This window comes from Arachis hypogaea, chromosome 8, assembly GCF_003086295.3.
Source record: "Arachis hypogaea cultivar Tifrunner chromosome 8, arahy.Tifrunner.gnm2.J5K5, whole genome shotgun sequence".
Classification (NCBI taxonomy): domain Eukaryota; kingdom Viridiplantae; phylum Streptophyta; class Magnoliopsida; order Fabales; family Fabaceae; genus Arachis; species Arachis hypogaea.
In genome coordinates this window covers 50,710,686-50,733,440 of record NC_092043.1, presented here as the reverse complement: position 1 = coordinate 50,733,440, position 22,755 = coordinate 50,710,686, and the positions used below count along the sequence as shown (strand labels likewise).

At 27.7% G+C, this 22,755-nt stretch overlaps 3 protein-coding genes across 3 annotated transcripts; all 3 read right to left on the bottom strand.

Annotated features, from left to right (window-relative positions):
* Positions 1 to 1,768: 1,768 nt before the first annotated feature.
* Positions 1,769 to 8,120, bottom strand: LOC112708172 (4-coumarate--CoA ligase-like 9). The gene is made up of 5 exons (XM_025760343.3): positions 6,736 to 8,120; positions 2,723 to 3,058; positions 2,541 to 2,608; positions 2,228 to 2,330; positions 1,769 to 2,138 (listed from the first exon to the last, which is right to left on the bottom strand). The coding sequence occupies exons 1-5, from the start codon at positions 7,789 to 7,791 to the stop codon at positions 2,013 to 2,015; spliced, it is 1,689 nt and encodes a 562-aa protein (XP_025616128.1). The 5' UTR covers positions 7,792 to 8,120; the 3' UTR covers positions 1,769 to 2,012.
* Positions 8,121 to 9,784: 1,664 nt separating this feature from the next.
* On the bottom strand, positions 9,785 to 11,860 carry LOC112708170 (adenylate kinase 4). The gene is made up of 6 exons (XM_025760342.2): positions 11,609 to 11,860; positions 10,884 to 11,029; positions 10,682 to 10,801; positions 10,397 to 10,564; positions 10,204 to 10,293; positions 9,785 to 10,091 (listed from the first exon to the last, which is right to left on the bottom strand). The coding sequence occupies exons 1-6, from the start codon at positions 11,724 to 11,726 to the stop codon at positions 10,080 to 10,082; spliced, it is 654 nt and encodes a 217-aa protein (XP_025616127.1). The 5' UTR covers positions 11,727 to 11,860; the 3' UTR covers positions 9,785 to 10,079.
* A 2,875-nt stretch (positions 11,861 to 14,735) lies between these two features.
* On the bottom strand, positions 14,736 to 15,323 carry LOC112708169 (protein translation factor SUI1 homolog 2). Its single transcript, XM_025760341.2, has one exon. It carries the CDS (start codon positions 15,321 to 15,323, stop codon positions 14,985 to 14,987), a length of 339 nt encoding a protein of 112 aa, XP_025616126.1. The 3' UTR covers positions 14,736 to 14,984.
* Between the last annotated feature and the right edge of the window lie 7,432 nt (positions 15,324 to 22,755).

Sequence of the window (22,755 nt, the reverse complement as noted above, 5' to 3'; positions counted from 1 at the left end):
TATGACCAATTGATTGATTTTTGTAAAAAATCATGCTGCCTTGCAATTTTCAATCGATTGTTTGTGATAACCTGTAGTCCAATCGATTGAGTTATAGGAAACATGAAATTCAATCGTATTGTTTTGATAATCCAATCGATTGATTTTCAAATAAACACGATTTCACCGTCTTGGACGAATGTCACAGATCAAATATAAACTTTTAATCGATTGTAATGACCAAAAAGTTTATTATGATTAATAAAAGATCTAATTTATTATTGTTTTTTATTTTGATTGTTAATAAATATAATAGTGAATGATAAAATAATAATTTATAAAATAAAAAATAATTTTTATAATTAAATAAAATATATAGGATTAATTTGTAATTAAAATTAGAAAAAGATTATTTAACCGTTATTTAAAAAAACTTAAAAAATATGTTTTATTATAGGACCATTTAATGGTCCAAACATTTTGAGACCATCGAATCCTTAACCTAAACCAACTTAGATAGTGATGATTAAGTGACTGATATTTTTTACAAAATAGCATAGGATTAAAAAATATTACAAATTGCATACAATATGCTAGAAGTGCTTACAATTTAGCAGTCAAATAAGAGTCACAAAATTTGATAAAGTTAAAAATAGTCAACAATAGTAGCTAAATATATATTATATTCATAAGTCTTGATCAACTCTCCATATGAATAAAAATGTATTGAGTTGTTAAAGATTCTCTTCTCCTTGTGTGTATTGGTGAGTTAGAACAATGATAAATATGATATATTATTTATATAAATGAGTGATGCTAGGACTAATTAATTATAGATATTATATTCATGAGTCATCAAATTTATCAATAGCCGCTAAATGTAAATTATATTCACGAGTCATTAAACTTATCAAAACAATTTGTGTAACAAGTTGAAATTTTTACAAATTTTATCATCTCCATTACAACTCATGCTTATTTATAGCCAATAATAACATTTTTTTAACAATTAAGTATGTCTTTAGGTATATAAAAGCTTAAATTCCATGTATTTAATCAATTCTCTATATGAATAAAAATGTATTGAATTATTAAAGTTTTTTTTCTTTTTATGTATGTATTGGTGAACTAGAGAGATGATAAATATGATATGTTATTTATGTGAATGAGTGATGCTAGAACTAATTAATTATAGATATTATACTTATACATAATTTTAACAAAAATGATTATGATCACAATTGATTGAATAACAAATGATAAACGTAAAAACCTAAACTTACTCCAAAACCTAACCAAATAAACTCAAATCTTGAATTATAACAAACTTATTATATATCATTAACAAAAGAAAAAGTCTAGCAGGCCAATAATTTTTGTGTTTTTTGATTAGCACTTAACCATCAAAAGAAAAGTGAGTAACTATTGAATGTAATCTCACACCATTAAAAATATTATTAATGGCCAATTGATGGTTACAAAATACTAAAATTGCTGACCCCTAACATTACTCTTAACAAAACATAACATGTCATATTATTCAAAGGAAATTGGTTCTAATTTTTTTTTAATTTTTTTTATAAAATATAATATCTTACCATACACTCTTTAAAAAGAATAAAAAAAATATGTAAAAAAATTAAATAATAAGAGATCATATTTTATAAAAAATTAAAAAAATGGAAAAAATCTATTTATTTATTCGACGACCAGAATTCTAAAATCTAATCCGTAATCAAATTTCTGACAACGGGAAGAACGAAAGAGTACAAAATGAACCAAAACCCCATAATCAATAAACATGCCCTTCGTTCTGTTTCTCATCTATTAGATTATTAGTTTATTACAGTCGCTCTATGATAAATGTATTGTATTATATATACATATGATAGAACAAAAAAATGACAATAATAGATAAAGAAAATAATAGAACAAGTATATAATATGGGTGACCAAAAAGAAATATGGTAAACAAGGAAGATAATTGATATGAAGAATATTTGGTGCTTCTCTAATCTCCACCCAAATGCTAATCACAACTTGGAAGAACCACTTGTTAGAGCAAGATCAACCAATTGTCTTCTCAAAATTTTACCAGCCGGAGATTTTGGTATAGAGTTAATAAAAGAAACACGTCGTATCTTCTTGTATGGTGAAACCTATATAAATAACAATATTTAAAAGGATCATTCATTCAAATTTGTCTTATTTTCATGACAAAACGTTTATGAAGCATGTATATATTTACCTGCTTTGCCACAAACTCCATGACCTCAGCTGCATTGATGCTGCTTCCTGGCTTTCTTACAACAAATGCCATTGGAATTTGCCCTGCTTCTTCATCAGGATACCTGTCCTCAAAAGACAAGAAACCTTCTTGTAAGAACAATTCATGCATATCATTAAGCTAAGCATAGACAATTAGTTGAGTTGCCATATCCACAAGTCAGACATATAAATAGTGACTGATTTGGTAGTTGATTTTTAGTATGCATATATCATTTTTGTAGGAAAATTTTAGACCTCAAATGTTCTTTTGAAATCAGAGGATTGATACATACGGTACTACAGCAGCATCAGCAATTTCAGGATTGTTATGAAGTATATTTTCCAATTCAGCAGGGGGGACCTGCATTTTCATTTGAGAAATCAATTCAGTATATATAAATAATAATGAGAAAGTATAGGGAAAAAGGGTGAATTTCTTATTCAACAATGGAAAAATAACACTAAAATAGATAACCTGATAAGCTTTGTATTTGATCAATTCCTTGAGTCTATCCACAATGTAGAGAAAACCATCAGAATCAAAATAACAAAGATCCCCAGTCTTCAACCATCCCTCTGAATCTAATGTTTGAGCAGTGGCATCTTCATCTCCCACATAACCTTTCATGATTGTTGGTCCGCGCAACCATAGCTCTCCTCGGCAGCCTGGAGGCAACGATTCGCCGGTGATAGGATCAACTATCTTAGCCTCCATTTGCTCAGCTAATCGACCAACAGAACCATGTCGTTTCGCCTCATCAGGTCCTATCATCCTTGCTGCTCCTCCTGAACTTTCAGTTAGACCATACCCCTACATGATAAAAAATAAATAGATAAAAAAGAATGAATCAACGGTGAAAATTATCACGTGGATTTTTCAATTGGCAGAATCTATTCCCAGTAACTAACACTAAATCAAAACTGTAATCAACAAGAAATGAAAAAAAAAAAAAGATATATATATTTTTTTAAGTATATCCAGGTAAATGGAATACTACAAGGAAGACCATGACAACAAATGTTACTAAAGTCATTGCTTTTTTTTTTTTAATTTTATTTATGGAACAAAAGTCAATGATTAATGCTAAACAATGATAACCCCCTTTAATTAAAATATTTGTTCCATTAAGTTGGCGTGTTATACTCAACTTGAAAAAGCAAGTATAGTGCAATAATGAAAGTACGAAATTGTGACACATCTTTAAGCATGCTTATTACTATATTAGTACCTTTTAACAGGAGTAAAAGCTCCGTTAGAGAAGCATACATATATTCTAATTAGAGTCAAGTAAGCTTGTTAATAATTTGATAAGGCTTATGAGTTTGTAAACTAAGCTTGAGTCTAAATTTGAGCTTATATATTAAATGAATCGAGTCTGAACTTAGATAAACTCAGCATATTAACTCGCAATATATATATAAAAGTTATTATGATTATTTCTATTAATATATATTATGTATTTTATATTATATTTTATAATTATAATATATAATTATGATACAAGACATAAATGATTATTAAGAGATAGACAATATAAATAATTGATACCTTAATAATAAACTATAATTTATTTTATTATTTATATAGATTTGTAGGTTATATTCATATTATTTGAGTCAACTCGTAAAATTGAGTTGGCTCATAAATTTTTTGGTGAATCGGTCTTAAATTTTATAAATAATTTTGATTATTAATAAGTTAGATTGTGAGTCGAGCTCAATTTTTGTAAATCAAACTTGAATTTGAAATAATTCGACTTACTTTCAATCCTAATTCTAACAATCGACGGTCCAAAAATAATTGAAAATAGAAGAACAAAGACTAAATAAATAAAGTATTAAAATTTTTTTAAAATATATCTAGACTATTAATATTTCAATAATTTTAATCGTTAATTTTAATTAATATATATTTTTTATAATTAAAATTAACGTTTAGAATTATTAAAACATCGATGTGTCTGATACACTTAAATTTAAATTCTTCGGTAAGTATTAATATACCTAAAATTATAAAAAAGGCAGGCACTTGATAAACTAATGCTGACCATATTTATACGAGCATGCAGCTAATATGTGTGTAAGAAGTTTGATGCTTTCTTGGAACTTTAAAATTTTTAGTAATAGAAAAATAATAAAATTTAATTTAATATATTATAATAGACTATTAAAATAACACACATACACATTCACGTATATTTGTAATTTTTATCATAAAATATTATGTACAAATATATATCTCTAAATGATTTTTAAAATTGTTGAAAGCAAAGAGTGATTTCATGGATAAAAAATTAACTATCTAGTGTCTTTAAATATATTTTAATAGTATAAATAATAATTTTTAAATTTTTTTTAATATATTCAATGTATAAAAATGTAGAAAGAAATGATCTTTTTAATAACTTATAATAAAATCTTTCTTTAAATTCAATTAAGAAGTTAATTTTTTCAATAAATATTAACTATTTTTTAATTTTAAATCTAAATAAAAAATTTTAAATCATAAACTTTAATTTGTATATCTTAAATTTTTTTAAAAAATAATTTTACAATAAAAGATTAACTAATAATAACTACTTAATTCTCTATAGTTTTTCTATTTCTTTTTATAATACTTCTAAAATATATTCTTAAAACTGCATGTTAACCATACCCTTAAAGTAATCAACTTACACAACTTTGCATCACTTTTCGGTGGAAAGTAGTAGAGTTTTTGCTTTTTGGATCCTATTAGGCTATTATAATTAAGAAACTGTTTAAGTTATCTAAAGCATATACACTTTACGTCTGTACCGGAAAGTAATCCATCTTAAGTACTTTTTCTAATCAACTCTTATACTGATTAGTAATACCTTAAAAAATATAAAAAAGTAAATAAATTAAAATGTATGATCATACTTGCATGCTAATTTGTTGATATAAACAAAAATAATATTCTCTCGTCGGTGTGAGAGAATATATATATATATACATGATACATTTTCCCGAAATATATAAGGTATTTTTGGCTTTTGCAACTTCAGCTAAGTTAAAGAATCTTTTTTCTAATTGAATAACTAAAATAATGCTTATTTCACATTTGCAAGCTAAGCTACAAGAGCATTTGGATTAGATCAAGGCGGACACACGCACACACACCTGTGACCTTCTTCTGATTATTATTATTATTTTATATAACCATAAAGGCATAAAGTCTTAGTAGGTAGTTAGTTAATATAGTTTGCCATAAAATAAAAAAAAAAATTTCAAAACTACACAATTCAGATGTCATACTCATGCACGTCAGCTAGATATTCATCAGCACACATGCAAAATAGGGAGGGCCATTACCACACCCTTAGTGGTCCTATTGGCTATTATACGTCGTCATCATATATAAGAAAATATAACCCCCACCACCTTCAACCACAAGCAACACACTATAACTGGAAAAAACAGTATATTGTCATTTGTCAAACCCATTTTGGTTTTTTTTAACAGAATTTTCTAAATTCTTTGTCAATTAATCTTACTAAATATAATCTTTTATCACACGCATTATATATATATATATATATATATATATATATATATATATATATATATATATATATCGTAATTGTAAAGAAAACAATAAAAATCACACCTAACAATTACACTTTTTCATGTGCTTCGCTCTTAGCCTCTTATACACATAAAAAAAATTTAGAGAATTAATAAGAAGTAAGAACAATATTTTCACACCACCAATATATACACATATGAGCCCGGTTGACGTCAAACAAATCTTTTCAATATCGATATCATGTTAACAAATAAAACAAAGAAATTAATTAATTAATTAAATCAAATACTCCGGTTAATTACTGATTTAATAAATGACATGTAACTGAGATCAGAGCAACTATAATTTGTTTCAGTTTATTATAAAATCACTATTTCAAAATAATTAAAGCTTTCGAAGGTTTTTTTTTTGTCCAGAATCTTATAATATTTAGAGTTGCAAGATATATCATTTTCTTTTTTGTTGATTACTTTATAAGCAGTAAATTATTTTGGTCAAAACGATAGTAATAATATTAACTATTAAGTCATCATTACATTTAATGCGAAGCTTCAAATGAAAACTGATATATAGTAATAACTCTTCCGTTTGTTTTTTCTATATTAAAAATTTAAAATATACATTATAGTTAACAAATATCTTAAAAACACTAATTAGAAAAATAAGAATGATTTTTTTAATTTTTCATATATTTAATATATTAGAAATATAATCAGATACTAAATTTAATTTTAATATACTGATAAAATATTGATACAATTATATAATTACATCTATTTTTTTAGATATATATATATAAAATTATTTTATATTAAAAATATATCAAAATTAAATTCATACTCTTAATTAAACGGTAAGATGAGCATGATAGTAGATATTTTGGAAAAAACAAATAATAAAATAAAATAAAATAAAAGAGCCAAAAAGTGTGTAACCCTTACCTCCACAATTTCCACGTTGGGGAACTTAGCACCGAAATTCTCCGCCACCTCTTTTCCCAGCGGAGCACCACCGGACCCTAACAACCGCAACGAACTCAGATCATACTTTTTTGCCACCTCCGACTTCGTCAGCGCCACCACCAGCGGCGGCGACACTGGCATGTAATTCACCTTGTATTTCTCCACCGCCCTCAGCATCCCTTCGAAATCGAACCTCTCCATTAGAACCATCGTTTCACCCATCGCTAAGCCTCTTATCAGCATGAAGAACCCGAACACGTGGAACAACGGCACCGTCACCAGCGCCACCCAGTTCTCCTCCTCCGGTGACTCTTCTGGCGCCGCCGTCATGTGTTTCAGGTGGCAGAACCCTCCAATTAGAGCGATGAGGTTCCCGTGTGTGAGGAGAACCCCTTTTACTCTTCCCGTGGTTCCGGAAGAGAAAAGAATCGCTGCTGGCTCTGACTGACTCACCTCGACTCGTTCGAGTTCGCTAGTTACTGACTCTTTGTTCTCGAGCATGGAGAGGAACTCCGGCGAGTCGAGGAGGATGGTGCCGAGGGGTAGTTTGGGGATTTTCGCGGCAGTTTCGGAAGTTGTGAAGGCGATTTTAGGGTTCACGAGTTGGATGAGGTGAGTTAACTCGGCCGGGGAGCTGAGAGGGTTGGCGGGAGAAATAACGATTCCGAGGGATAAGAGGGAAAAATAGAGAACGGGAACGTGTACGGAAGGAGGGGTGAGTATGAGTGCCACGTGTCCTTTTTTGAGTGGTGTGAAGGATTGGAGGGAGATTGAGAGGGATTTTATGCGGCGGAGGAGGAGAGGGTAGGAGAGGCGGATGTCCGCGGCGGCGTCGATGAGAGCAGTAGTTGCGCCGTCGGTGGAGGTGGCGGCGGAGGGGATGAGAGAGAGTGCGTATTCGGTGATTGAGAGAGGCTGAGAGGGCGGAGGGAGGGGGACGTTAGGGCGGAGGCTGTGGAAGGTTCTGGAATGTGGGTTGAAACCACTGTTTGGATCTACCGTGGTGGAGTTGGGGCGTGTTTGGCTGTTAGCCATTTTTGTTGGAGTTAAGAAAAAGAAGGAGAAGAAAGGAGGTGGTGTGTGAGTTTTTTCTTTGTGTTCCTTTCAGTCTTTTGAACAGTGATTAGAGTTTGGATTATGAGATGAGACGTGATTAACTGATTATGGTGTTACGAATGGGAGTGGAATAAAGTATGGGAATGTGGGATTTGCTAATATTTTATTAAAATGGGAGTTTGACCAGGACATTTGATGGTAAAAAAAAAAAATAATAATTTTATTGAATAATTTTTTTTATTATGGTTAATATTTTATCAAGTGTTATATATATAAGTTGATGAGTGAAAAAAGGGGTTCGTTTCCTAATTAAATTGAGCATATAAAGTATTTATTTTTCATAAATTAAAGAATGCAGTACAAGTAGTATTTGTGTCATTTAACATGCCATTGAGTAACGCTTTAACTATATGCATAGAAGAAAATAAAAAAAAAGGTCCTTTATCTATATCCCACGTGTTTTTTTCTTTCTTTTGTTCACTAAATTATTATTTTACTTTTTAAAAAGATTTCATATTTTATGAAATATTTTTTTAAATTTAAAATAAGAAATAATATTTTGGTAATTTAAATGTCATTTTAATTTAAACAAGATATACTTTTTTAAATGGTAAATAATTTATGCATTTGATCTAATTATTCTGAAATATTTAAAAGCACATAAAAAAATTAAAAAAATGATATCTAGATTTTCTAATTTTTACAAAATTTTCAATTTACAATCGTCAGATAGCCATTACGGTGTTGTATTAAGGATAGGAGTAACTGAAGGCCTCTATTGAAGTACAAGTGGCCGTGGGCCCTAATTGACTAATCAATTTTTAAGTATGCTGTAGTTTTAGTACGACAAAACATTTAATTCTGGAGAACAAGTGGCCGTGAACTCTAATTGAATAATCAATTTTTAAGTATGCTGTAGTTTTAGTACGACAAAACATTTAATTCTGGAGGAAATAAGATTATTCTTGTCGCCTACACTTCTCTTTTTGGCGATTTTAATGATTTACAGTGGAGTTATTTATTTATTTGCTTTTGCGGCTTTTTTTTTCTAACAGGATAGCTCTTTTATAATTAGAGTTAATTCTAGTGTCTGGATGTAATATATGTATGTTTAAGGGATTAATACATAAAAATAAAGTGTTCAGAGCTAATATTGAAATTTCAGGATGTAGATAATTTAATACAGTATGCATAGGGCAGATGAGGTAAGATTTCAGTTGATAGTTGTGAGTAATCATTTAATCAATGGCCTTTTCTGTTTTTTGGGTCATGTGCTTAGCCCACAGGCCCAACATAACCAGGAAAAAAAATCCTTTTCCATCCGAGACATCCTAGTTTACCCTGAATGGCAATAAATCAATCTCCTTTTTATTGCTGGAGTTCTTCAAAGAATTAAAGAGCTAACCACAAAATGTAACCCGTTTGCAACATTAATCATTATGCCACTGCGTTTTTCAATGCCTATAGGCTCCAATAGTTAGAAAACTTGCCTTATGGACCAAATCAATTTTATAAAAGTAATCCTTGAACAAGAACAGATGTCTAGAAAATAAACTTGAATATCTTGATTGAAGTGAATTATGGTTGGATTTATGTTCTAACTTCTAAGACAGGTATCTCCAAGTCCTTAGTGATCTGATTTGTGGGTAATGTAAACTCATAATGCGATACAAAATATATATGTTCCAATGTAATATCTAAAGCTAAACAACTTTATTTGTTAGTCTTCGGATTTGCTTATATTTACCCATTTCCACGTCACAACCAAGCTCTGCCTGGTAAGCTATAATTCATTTGAAGACCAAAAAGTAAAAATAAAGAAATCATTGGAAATAACATGTTTCCACAAGCAACCTACCCAATAATATACTTGGGTGTAAATAACATGAGATAACATTCAAGCAACACTAACGTTCAAAAACAAAAAAATTCATGCAAGACCACTGAATTGGTTCCATAAAAATATCCAGAATAGTCACGGTTAATTAAACTTTATTTCATCCAAGTAAAATGTAACTCTTGATTTGAGTTTGACAATAGCCGTATTCGATTTTTTTCCAAAATAAATGTGTAAAAAAGGTGAAAGGTTAGAGTTTTAGAAAATATTTTAAAATACAAAATTAGCAAAAATAAGTTTTTAACGGCAAAACAATTATATATCATGCTCAATAGGACCCCTAAGAAGAAAGCACCTTCTCAACTTCAGCTGTCACCTCTTTGGGAGGCTTCTCGGCACGAAGATTAGCAACAATGCCCTTCTTTGCATATTAATCAATAACCTGGTCCAATAAACAAATTTGTTTTATAGAATGTATCAGAGTATAAACAACAAAGATTGAGTATATCATTGATGATTTAGAACCAAAATAACGTTAGCATTCAAAATCATACTGGTTCGGTTTGTTTATGGAATGCCTCCAATCTTGATTTAAGAACAGCTGCAGTATCATCCTTGCGTTGAATAAGAGGTTCGCCAGTAATCTAAAAATTTTTAAAAAATTCAACAGAAACTTTCGAAATAAGCTTAAATCTCATAGATGTCCATAAATTATATTTAAACCTATAACACGAGATTCAAACTTACATCATCAACTCCAGGAGTTTTAGGAGGAGCATATTTTGTATGGTATGTTCTGCCACTGGATGGGTGTATCCATCTACCGGTAATTCGCTCCTCTAAGATTGCATCATCAATGGCAAAATTGAGCACTTTATCAACTTTGCCTCCCCGCTTTTCTAGCATCTCATCAAGCTGTAAGCAAAGTAAGAAAAAACAAATGAATCCCAACATAGCATTGTCTAAAATGATAAATTTATAAATTTATAAATTGAGCATGTAACTAAAAATTCATGTACAGCAAAATAATACCTTTTGTGCTTGAACTACAGTTCTTGGAAAACCATCAAGAATGAAACCTTTTTGACAAGATGGTTTCTTCATTGCTTCGTCTATAATGCCAACAACCAAGTCATCAGATACAAGCTCTCCCTAAAATTTCATCAAATGATATTAGTTAAATAAGGTATATAAGATCTAAATTTACACACCAAATAGCAAATAATGCACTTACCTTATCCATAGCTTCTTTTGCCTTGACACCAAGTGGAGTTTTAGCTGCCACTGCTGCTCTTAGCATATCACCTGTAGCCAAGTGGCACAAGCAGTATTCATCCTTTATAATTGGTGACTGTGTGCCCTTTCCTGACCCAGGTGGACCTGTATGAACAATTTTAAGTTTAAAAATATGCTATCTTAAATAACTCTACCTTAATGCTAAAATTACAGACAAAATAACTCATGCTAACATTGGAAATTAAACAATCATTCATATCTCACCCATTGCAATCCAATCTACAATAAAGACCTTTAATCCATTCAAGTTCACTTCCCCCTATTTTTTATTTTTTACTTTTTTATGAAAAAAGAAATTAGTACTGTGTTTCAAAAATACTGGTTTGCATTATAAAGAACATCATCATAGGATGAAAACAGGTAACAAATAAATAGAGGTATAAAAAAGTTTTAAAGTTCAAAATACTAATTCTCACGCACATTAAAAAAACTAAAAAAAGGATGAATTAATTTTGATTGTTGAGAAAAAAAAATATAGCTTCTCTTCTTCACTAATAATTGAAGACATTAATAATCGGCTAAATAAATCCGAGAATCTCTATAACTTTTGACACAGGATAAAATTTCGGTTCACCAAGAGTAAATAGATTACAAAAAAAAAAAAGAATTTGTTTGTGAAGCTGAATGAAACCCTAATTTGAAAAGACTGAATGAAATTGGTACCGATGAGAATGAGGCGCTTGTCGGGCTTGGAAGCACACTTCATGCGGCGGAGGAGCTCCGACATGAGATCCACGGATGGCACATCTTCCAAATTGGGAGCTGCACTACTTGCCGCCATTGTTGTGTGTTTGAGTGAGAGAGAAAACCAAAGCACTAAAAGCTTGTTCTAGCTTCTTACTGTAAGCTATTTGGATTCTCAAATGCACTCTTTTACACACTCACCTAGATTTACCCATTTGCCTTGGTTGGGATCTGGGAATAAATACAAAATTAAAATAATCACGTATTTATACGATAGTGTATATTAAAATCAGTTATTAAAATATAAAATATATATTTATATATAAATATATAAATAATATTTTTATTAAAATAAATAAATAAAAAAATTAATAGAGTAAATATTTTATAATATATTATTATAATATTATTTATAATTTTATACCATAAAAATTAAAGCACTAACAGATTTATTCATAAATAAAATTAATTTTACCCACCAAATTTTTAAGAGAACATCGACATCTCTTTAGTTGATTAAATAAAAAAAATTATATACACATAAAAAATCAATTATTAAAATAATCATCATATATTTATATATAAATATATATATTGTATATCTTTTTTTAATATATATTTTATATTTAAAAATATTTTCTATTCAAATGACTACTTTATAATATATTTGTAAATAATTGTTAAATAACTAAAGAATATTAAAAGCTTAATAAAAAATTTAATTTTAAAATAAAATTGGTATAAAAAATTTACATATACATCTATTGTATTGAATATTAATAAAAAATTAAAAATAACTATTCTTTACTATCATCACATAAATAATCATAACAGAAGATAAATATAACCAAATCATGATATATAAAAAAATAATATTTATATACTAAAATTAGCCACTAAAATTAATCAATAATATATTTGTATATAAATATATATAATTTAATTTATTTTTAATGTGTATATTTTATACTAATAACTGATTTTAATATACACGTAACATAACTCTAAAAAAAATATACTATCAAACTAAAATATATCTATAAGTTTTAATATTTGAATTGGATGATGAAGGGTGTGTTTGGGAAACCCGTTGGAAGGGAAGAAGCACGTTTAAATTTCTTGAAAGTTTCAATTTTTGGTTTGGCAAATTTTTTTCTCATGAACGCAGAAGTGATTCTGCTGCCAAAACCAGCATTTACAAGAAGCAACTATTTTTAGCTTCTGCGTTTTCTTAACGGGCTTTTAGCCATAGATACTAACCTTTTATTTACTTTTTACCAACTTTATCCTTTATATATGTTATTGTATTATTTATAAAATTCTTGTTATTTCTATTTATATGAGCTCTAATTTTCTATTATTTATTATTTTTATTTTTTTAACTATTTGTTTGACATTATACACTTTTATAATCGTGATTTTTATGTATTATGTTTGTTATTATCTTTTTATAATATAATTTATTAATTCTATTAGGTAAAGTAAATTAAATAAAAAAATTAACTGTAAATAATAATAATAATAATAGTAAAAAATTATAACATACTAAAAAAAGAGTACTAAAAATACTAAAAATATATTATATAAAAAAATCATTAAGAACTTTTAGATTTGTTTCAATCACTTAATTTTTTTTTATTATTTTCAATACTATCTTTTATAATTGTAATTCTCCTATACTATATTTTAGTGTAATTTTTTATAATATAGATTATGATTCCATTAAAAAAGATAAATTAAATAAAAAATTAATCATATATAATAATAAAATCATAAACGTTGGATTTTAAATTAATATTAAAAATAAGATTATTAAGAGTACTAGAATAAGAGTACGATGTAAAAAAATACTAAAGTAACATTTAATACTTAAAAAATATAACATATTTGATTAAATATTCTTATATATATATATATATATATATATATATATATATCTAAAATATATAATTTTTATTTTTATTTAAAAAAATATTTTGTCTATTTTTATATGTTATTTTTATTTTAGTAAGTAAATATTAATTTTATTATAAAATTAACTAATAAAATCCATTTAAATATCTAAATTAAAACAATAGGATAATATAAAAAAAAAATCTAAGTTGACGTCTATTTTAGTAATTTTTTATCTAAAAGTGATTTTGAATGGTATAAGCCAAACAACATTTATTTTACTATAATCCATTTTGATACAAAAATTACCAAACATAAATCACTTTAACACAAACCTACTTTTGACCAAAATCAAGTTTGCAAAATCAATTTTATGCAAACTCCCGTTTGCAAACTGTAATCCAAACACACACGAAACGTGACATGATTATTTGTAATTTTTGTGATAATTTGGTTAGACGAACAAATAGATATAATTTTAGAATTTTGTTGTTAAACAAATTGAGTTAGAGGGTTCTTTATTTATTTTTTTTTTTTTGTATTTCATGAAGAAATAAATTTTTATAAGTAAATGCTATAGTGTCTATTTATTAAAAAAGATTAAAAATTATTATTTTATTTAAAAAATATAAAAATAAATAATTTTTAAAAAATCAAAACTTATTACAAAAAATAAGTTAAACAACATTTAAGCAAAAACTCATAAACACCATAGAATTGACACCATAGAATTGCCATTTTTATGAGCACAATGAATTGAGTTTGATTCTTCACTTGCAAAAAAAATATTAGGCCCCGCCAAATAATATTTTCTAAGCATTCCACAACAATTTAAAGCTCGATTTGCATTGCCATTGAAACTATATTATCAGCTCAATTTCTTTTCTTTCTGAATTGGTCAGAAATATGAGAGAGATTATAACTTCGACTTTATTATTAATATAATAATTTATCCATCTAAGTTGAAATGCTTCCTTTTCCTTCAACCTTCTGAATTAGTTATTGGTCTCTCTGGCAAACGATTTTCGAATGCTGGATTCTCGTTTCTTTATTCAACTTTGGTCTCATACTTGGCCCTTAGAAGAAGAAAAACTCGTGTATCACGTTCTAAATGCCACATGTAACAGCACTTAAACCCATTAAAGAAGGGAATTGGGCTCACTCGGTTACTCCCAATTCTGTTTGTGCTTTCAGAAGAAAGTTTATCACCAAATGAAGAAAACACAAATCATTTTTATTATTCTTACTATATGAATCACCCAACATACATCCAAGTTCAACAACTGTCTCCATGGAATATACACATGGATAAAATATTAAAGGATGTTTTAACCCACACTTATTTCAACACTCATAAAACTCAACTATGGAAAAATAATAATAATTCAAACCACCAAGACTAAATTGAGCACAACCTTAAAAAAAATTAATATCAAATAAAAATCATATAAGAGCAGGGTCTTCAAAAACCATGAATCTTGATTTGGTCCTTCCTCACCAGACCAACCTGAACCAGAAACTGAGAAACGTTCTTGCGCTGATCCCCTTGAAGCTGTATTATTTTGCCAAGCTCTTTGTCCTGAACGACATTGCCGTTGCAGCAGAACTCTTTCTTAAGGTCTTTGAGGATTTTCTCGTAGCTGAACTCCTTCTTCAGCCCTTGCACTGTGGTCAGGCTCTTCTTCCCATTCCTTTGCTGGATGCGGATATGGACATACTCCTTTGCCCCGGGGGCATCCGATTCTTTGGCCTCGGCGAAAGGGTCGAAGGGGGTCGGGACCTGGATTTCCAAATCAACCATGTACTTGGGTTGTTGTGGACTTGATAACACTCCGAACGCTAAAAGAATCTGCAAAGGAAGCAAAGATCATGCAAAGGTTTAGTATACAAGAAGATGCCAAACACATGCAACTCTAAACAACCTATTAAGTATTAACGTGTCTTTATAGGCCCTATCAACCCTAAACAAATAAACTGCGGAACATATAACAAACCAGATTAAGAATAACCCTAATTGAGCTTAAATTTAATTTACTCAAAGAATATCAAAGGAATCACCAAATAAAGTAAATCAATTTTCATAAGTAACTGAAGATTTCATAGCTCTACAACAATTATCAACAGATACCTAGCTCAGTTTAGGGATTTCCATGAAATCAAGGCGAGAACATAGCCATGATCAAACTCAAAAGTTTCTTTTGATTCAAATAGGAAACAACCACCACTAACAGAATCGATTTCAAAACAGAGGCCAAAGATTCATAGATCAACGATTATCAACAAAAGAAAAACCTCTGATCACCATATACAGAAACAACAAATCAAGCCGAAAACAAAGCCATGATCAAACTCAAAATTTCTCTTGATTCAAATAAGAAACAACAATCACCAACAGAATCCTAGCTCAACGATCATCAACAAAAGAAAAACCTCTGATCAACATATATAGAAACAACACATCAAGCCGAGAGCACAGCCATGATCAGACTCAATTTCTTTCGATTCAAAGAAAAAATAGCCATCGCTAACAGAATCGATCTCAAAACAGAGGCAAAAAAATTCCTAGCTCAACGATGATCAACAAAAGAATTTTCTGAAAAATAAACCCTAATCACTTCAAAATTTTCATAACTAACAACAACACGTCATAACAAAGGAAACAGGAAACCTAAATTATAATTTTCTGAAAAGAAACAGCATGATTAGAAAGACACGAACCTAGAGAGAACGAAAGATTTCGAGAGAATTCGAGAACTGAGACAACAATCAAACAATGAAGAAAAAGGGAGCGGGTTGATGTCCTTATATAGTGCGTGGACGTAAAGGGGAAAGGCGGTGCCAAGTGGTAAGGGCCACAAGTTTCTTGGACGGTTGAGATTAGTTTTGTGTACACGTGGACGGTGATTAAAGAGGTTCAAGAGGGTCGGGAATTCGCAAGTGGTTGCGTTTGGTTTTGGGGTATCTTATTCCGTTATTCGTGTGTGTTGCTATTGTTATTTGGTGAAAACTCACGTGAAAATTTGTTTATGTAAAGTTATTAGTTAAAAATATGTTTGATTAAATTATTAGATTGATATATTTGATTAATTTATTATTCAAAAGTTAATAAAGATATTAAATTATCAAATAATTTTTTATTAATAACGTCGTATAAAGATGATTGTACGTAAATTTTACTTTCGTTTTTTTAATTGGATGAGAGAATAACAAAGTAAACGCGTACAATGAACGCGGACAAAACTACTGGAGCCAAGTTGTCCAATTTGCCAAGTTAGATTAAATAACCAATTTCGCAACATCTATATATTTTTTTTAATTAGTTGATAATTCAAAATAATTTCTAAAAATTAATCCTTTTCTTTTTCTAATGTTTCCAACTTTTTTTTGTTTGGTATTTCTCATGTTTCCAACTTTACATACCAAAAACAATGTAATTGACATCTAACATTACAGACAGTTTGTTTTTAGAAATTGAATTTGGGCCAATTCATTTTTGGCCGTATTTTTGGCCATGCAATAAAAACAATCCAGTAAGGTTTGGGCCACAATAATATGTTAATATCTCAAGACCAAAAAGTTATTTATCGGAATAATAGTTTTGATTTTTGAACTTTTGAGTAGCTGTTTATATTGTTAATGTAATTAACAAAATTAAACTCTAAACAATGCATAATGCATAACAATCCTGCCATTATTTGGTCCCGAAGCATGTTGCAATTAATTTGTTCTTTTGACACATTTTAATTGTTTTTCCTTAAAAACCGATAAATTGTCCGTACAATTTATAGTAGAATATTTCAATAAAATTTTACTTAGTATTTGACTATTTGTACGAATTAAATTAATATCCTTAAATAATGTTGTTTGAGTTGTACTCTGACAATATTTTATTATTGTTGTCGCCGCATTTTTTTAATAATCAAAATGTTCCGTAAAAAATTAGGTGTGCGTTAATTTAGTTATTGAAATATTAGATACTTTAAATTGATTCTTTAAATATATACAAAAATTATTTTTAATATAGAGATAATTAAATTTTGATTGAATATTAATATTTAAAGTATAATCTCGTTATGTTACCAACAGTATTTCTGTCAACTTCTGCCAACTTTTATTTATAATTATGTTTAATAGAAGTGTCTTTGTGGATATGTCTAATAAAAATATCTTTTTTATAACTGTGTTTAATAGAAATATTTTTATAGATATATTTTTTGAATGTGTCTCTTTATACATGTGTTTAAAATATAGTAATTAATTATTGTTGATAATAAGTTGGCAGATAATATATTGGTACCCTATACTTTTCTTTTAAAGTATATTAAATATCTTTCCGAAAAATTAAACTGATTTTAGGATTTATCAAGGATCGAACCCTTGACCTTTCAAATCTAGCACTCTAATACCATGTCATGATACCATTCATCCCAAAAGTTTCAACTAATGGAAAAAGGTAACACTAATGATTATATCTCTAATACTTCATAAAACTCCATTGTACACATTGTATAAATATTTCATTGGCTCATCATACTTTTCCATTGCTAAAATATTGACACGTGTTCAACACACATTTTATATGTTAATTTTTTACCTATACAATTCACTCACTTATAATTACTTTAAATAATATAATTTTTAACAAAATATATCAATATTTTTTCATATAAAAAAATTAGCCTATATATACAACTATAAATCATTTTTTTAATTAATGACATATGATATATTAGCACAATTTTTAGTTTTTTGTATAATTTGAATTACACAAGTGACACATTTTTTTAGTTTCTCTCAAAATAATTAAAATCATCTTCTAGTGTGGTTCTTTCACCAATTAATGACCGTCAAACAAATCATGTGTTACAAAAGACGAAAAAAAAAGGGAACTGGCACTCAAAAATAGCTTAAGCATGTTTAACTTGTACATGGTAAAAGCTCCCAGATGTTAAATGTTAAAACACTTTTTTCTATTCAAAATTTTAAAGGTCTAATTATTCTATTATTTCATATGATTTTATGAAATTTGTAATTAAATTTTTATATTTTTTATTTTTTTAAATAGTAAATTTATTCATTAAAAAATAAATAAATATTTCTCTAAGTTATAGAATAATAGAAAAAATGGAGTTCTCTCAATAAATACTAAATTATCTCAATACATTAATAATATTATTGAAAGATAAAATACAATAAAAAAAGAGAGAGAATAAAAAAAGTAAAGTAGAAAGTGAGTCAAAAAAAATTGAGGGATAAACTTAGTTCTTCTCCAATTAATCTCAACGAAATAAATTTCCATTGAATTTGAGTTTGATTCTCAAAGATTAGTTTATTTTTTGCCTTCTAAACATTTCAATAAAGACAAGCTAAAAGTTCTACCTTTTTCCCACCTCTATGTCTACTTTGTAACGCTGAAGTGACACTTTCCACCATTGACGGAAGCTTGTGAAGTTGTGGTTGATAATATTTGCGTTGAAAGGACTATGTTCCCAGAAAATCCTTGATCTAGGGCATTGGGTAAGGCAATGATTAATGGTTTCTTCTTCCATTTGACATCTCGAGCAGTTGGGACTTGCGGAAGGGAATCACCGGTGAAGAAGAGATAATACCAATATCCATTCATGAAGACATTTCCAAATGAAAATTTGGAATTTGTGAGGAATTCTTCTTTTCTAGAGATCTTTACAAACTGAGGTACTTAGATTCTCTCCAAGATTTATTTTTGGCTTTGAATGAAAAAATCTACTATCTGAATTTATTGAGGGACCATTACAGAACATCTTTCCCTTCTCCTGGCTTAATTGATTGGATTATGCTTTTAATTTTAGGTAAAAAAAATTCATTTAATATATCCTATTTTCATTCTCTATTTTCTGTCAATAAGTCCCTAATTTATATGTGCTGACCAAGGTTAGAATCAGGAGCAATGTTAATTAGATATGGAGGAGGTAGCCACGGATTAGTAATTATTCAAATTGTAGAACTGGAATCTACTTTCCAATTGAGGTCTTTCTCAACAATCTTTCTGCCCTCCAACATACTCCGCCATTTTCACGAAGGTGAGTTTTTTTATTCAGCATTCATTGAATTATCATATTTATAATACTTCTCCCTGTATATCTAAAGTTAGAGTAGATTGAGATTTTGTTGTGATTTGCCAAAAGTACTTGCCTAGTAAAGCTAAGTTTTTGACTCTAAGCTCTTGAAAATCAAGACCTCCTTTCTTTTTTAGCCGTGTCATTTGGTTCTAACTGATCCAAACTATACGCCTTTCGTTACCTCTTTGATCCCACAAAAAATTTGTCAAAATATTGTGAATTTCTTACAGTAAAATTTTTGGTAATTTAAAACAAGAGAGTGTATAAATTGACAATACCTCATCAGCTGCTTTTAATAAAATCTGCTTACCTCCTGTTAATAATAAATTTCGTTGCCATCTATGAATCTTCTTCCTTATCTTCTCTTTAATTTCACTAAAAATTTCTCTTTTAAACTTATGAATAAGAGAAGGAAACCCCAAATATTTGTCCTGACCTCCAATATGGTGAATATTTAGTTTGTTTGCCACATGAACTCGAATGGGAGAAGAGTGTTATTACTAAAGAATACCGTTGATTTATCTAAATTGATCTGTTGACTACTAAACTCTTTATATGAGTTTAGTAAGGTAAGAATGCTATCACAGTTATCCTTTTAAATTTTATAGAAAAAAATGGAATTATCACAAATTATAAGTGATTTATAGTAAGACATCATCAATTAACCTAAATACCTAAAATCTGTCTATTTTATTCTATTTTGTGTAGTAAAAAAAAAAGGTTTTTTGCACAAAATAAAAAAATAGAAAAAAATTACCTCTTTCTAGTTTAAATAGCCAAAGAATTGTCCCTTTTATAATAATAGAATAAAAAACCGTTGATACAAGTTCATAAATATAGTCAATCTACCTTGTTCCAAAATTAAGTTTATCCATAATAAATCATAAAAAATCTCCATTCAGTTATGTTATATATTTTATTTATGTCTAATTTGATAGTTAATTCAGACTGATCAAAACTAAGTCTTTTTAATTTTTAAATAATGTACATATTCATGTGTTATAAAAATGTTGTAAAAAATTAAACGTCCTTTAATCAAAATATTTTGATTAAAACTCACTAAGAAATGCATGTATCTTTGTAGTCTATAGACTAAGATTTTTAAAAAATAATATAAAAACTTAATTAAAAAATAAAATATAGAAATCTAATTTAAAAATTTAATAAAATTATAGAAAGTAACTGAACCAATTTCAAATGAGTATATCAAATCAAAACGACATAATAACATTATCAACTCTATCACATTTATATTTTATATTCTATATTAGATTAAATTTGTTTAATAATTTCATAAAATGAATAAAATCAACGTGGATGAAGAAGGAAAATGTGTGGACAGCAATCAAATAAAACCTCTTTGGTAAATGGACTATTGGGCAATTATTGAGTTAGGAAAGGTCTCTGAGACAGAGAGTGTGGGGTTTCCTAAGCTATGCATTATGCTTTATAATATTGAATTAGTAAAAAAATAAATAATTTTATATTATTAAATATAATTTTATATTATTAAAAATATTAATAGAAATTGATTAATAACTATAAATTATAAAATTGGTGTTCCTAACATTCCTGATAATATATTCCATTGAGTTTAAATTAAGGATAATATCACAACTATTCAGTAGTTTCTATTGTAACCCTTTTACCTTTGTTTTAAGTTTTTAACTGATTCTTAATTTCTTATGCTTTACAATATTAATGGTTTTTATTAAGAAAAGAATAAAGCAAATCCTTTTGAGAAAGTTACTTTGAGAACACCCTCGGTTAGCATTTTTTGTTCACCAAATCTAATCTTTATGTTATTAATCTTTAGGATAATTCGTTTAATGTGATTTTTTTATATGATTTAGTCATATGTAATTTCTTATTAGTAACTTTTTTTAAAGAATGTCATATTTGAATTTTATTTCTTTAATTAATAGTAAAGAATTATACACAATTAGTCTTGCATAGTTTTGATTTGTGTTGTTTCTCAAATTAGTTGGAATTAAGGTTTTGAAAATTGAATTGGTCAAATAGAATTTAAAGAGTTAAAAGTTTAATTGAAGTTAAATTGGAATTAAATTATATATAATAAAATAATATATATTTTTTACGAAAAATAATTTTTTATATTTTATTATTTTAAATTAGTTAACTGCTAAAAAATTATATTGGTTTAATTAGTTAATTAATTTTTTATCATTTTTTTATTTTTTTATTGGTATATTTTAAATTGATTTTTTATTTGAATAAAATTGATTTAGTAATTGATTTTTTATTAATCTAATTAAGCTTGACATTTCGATCTTATTTTTAGAACTATAGTTTGTAGGTTTTTTTTTAAATAAATAATTTAATTATTTTAATTACTAAAATAAATTATCTATAGCATATTTATCAATTTACATCATATTTATTTATCTCGTTTATACTGTAAACGAGATAATTTTACACGTATCTCATTTAAAGCATAAACGAGATACCTATATTTTTTTTTCAATTTTCATATATCTCATTTATACTATAAATGAAATAACATTTTTATGTATCTCGTTTACATTGTAAACAAAAACGAGATACGTGTAAAATTATCTCATTTATAGTGTAAACAAGATAAATAAATATATTGTAAATTGGTAAATATGTTATAAATTATTTATTTTGATAATTAAAATAATTAAATTATTTCTTTAAAAAAATCTTAGTTTGTATATGATGATGAGAGCATGACATGCTAATAAAATGGTAATGTGAGAATGAAAGTTAAAATCGGATAAATTTTACTCAGGTGGCTTCCTTGAATGTTCATGTATGTGTCTAGTGCGCCAGCACTTTAGTTTTTAAAAAAGGATGGCAATAACATTTAAAGAAAAAGGTTATAAAGTTTATAAGTCTCTATCACGTTTAAAAGATCATCCCTCATGCAACATTAGAATGGGATAGGTAAAGTGATAAACTAAAAGTTTAATTATTATTAAATTTATAATTGTTATTATATGTGAATATTATTATTTTAGTTCAAAAAGTAATTAGATATTTACTTTTTTTATTTTACTAATATTCTTACTTTAAAAGAAATTAATCCAAAAATATAATTATTATATATCTTGTAGGTATTGTCCCAAAGTATTGATGAGTATAAAGTATTTC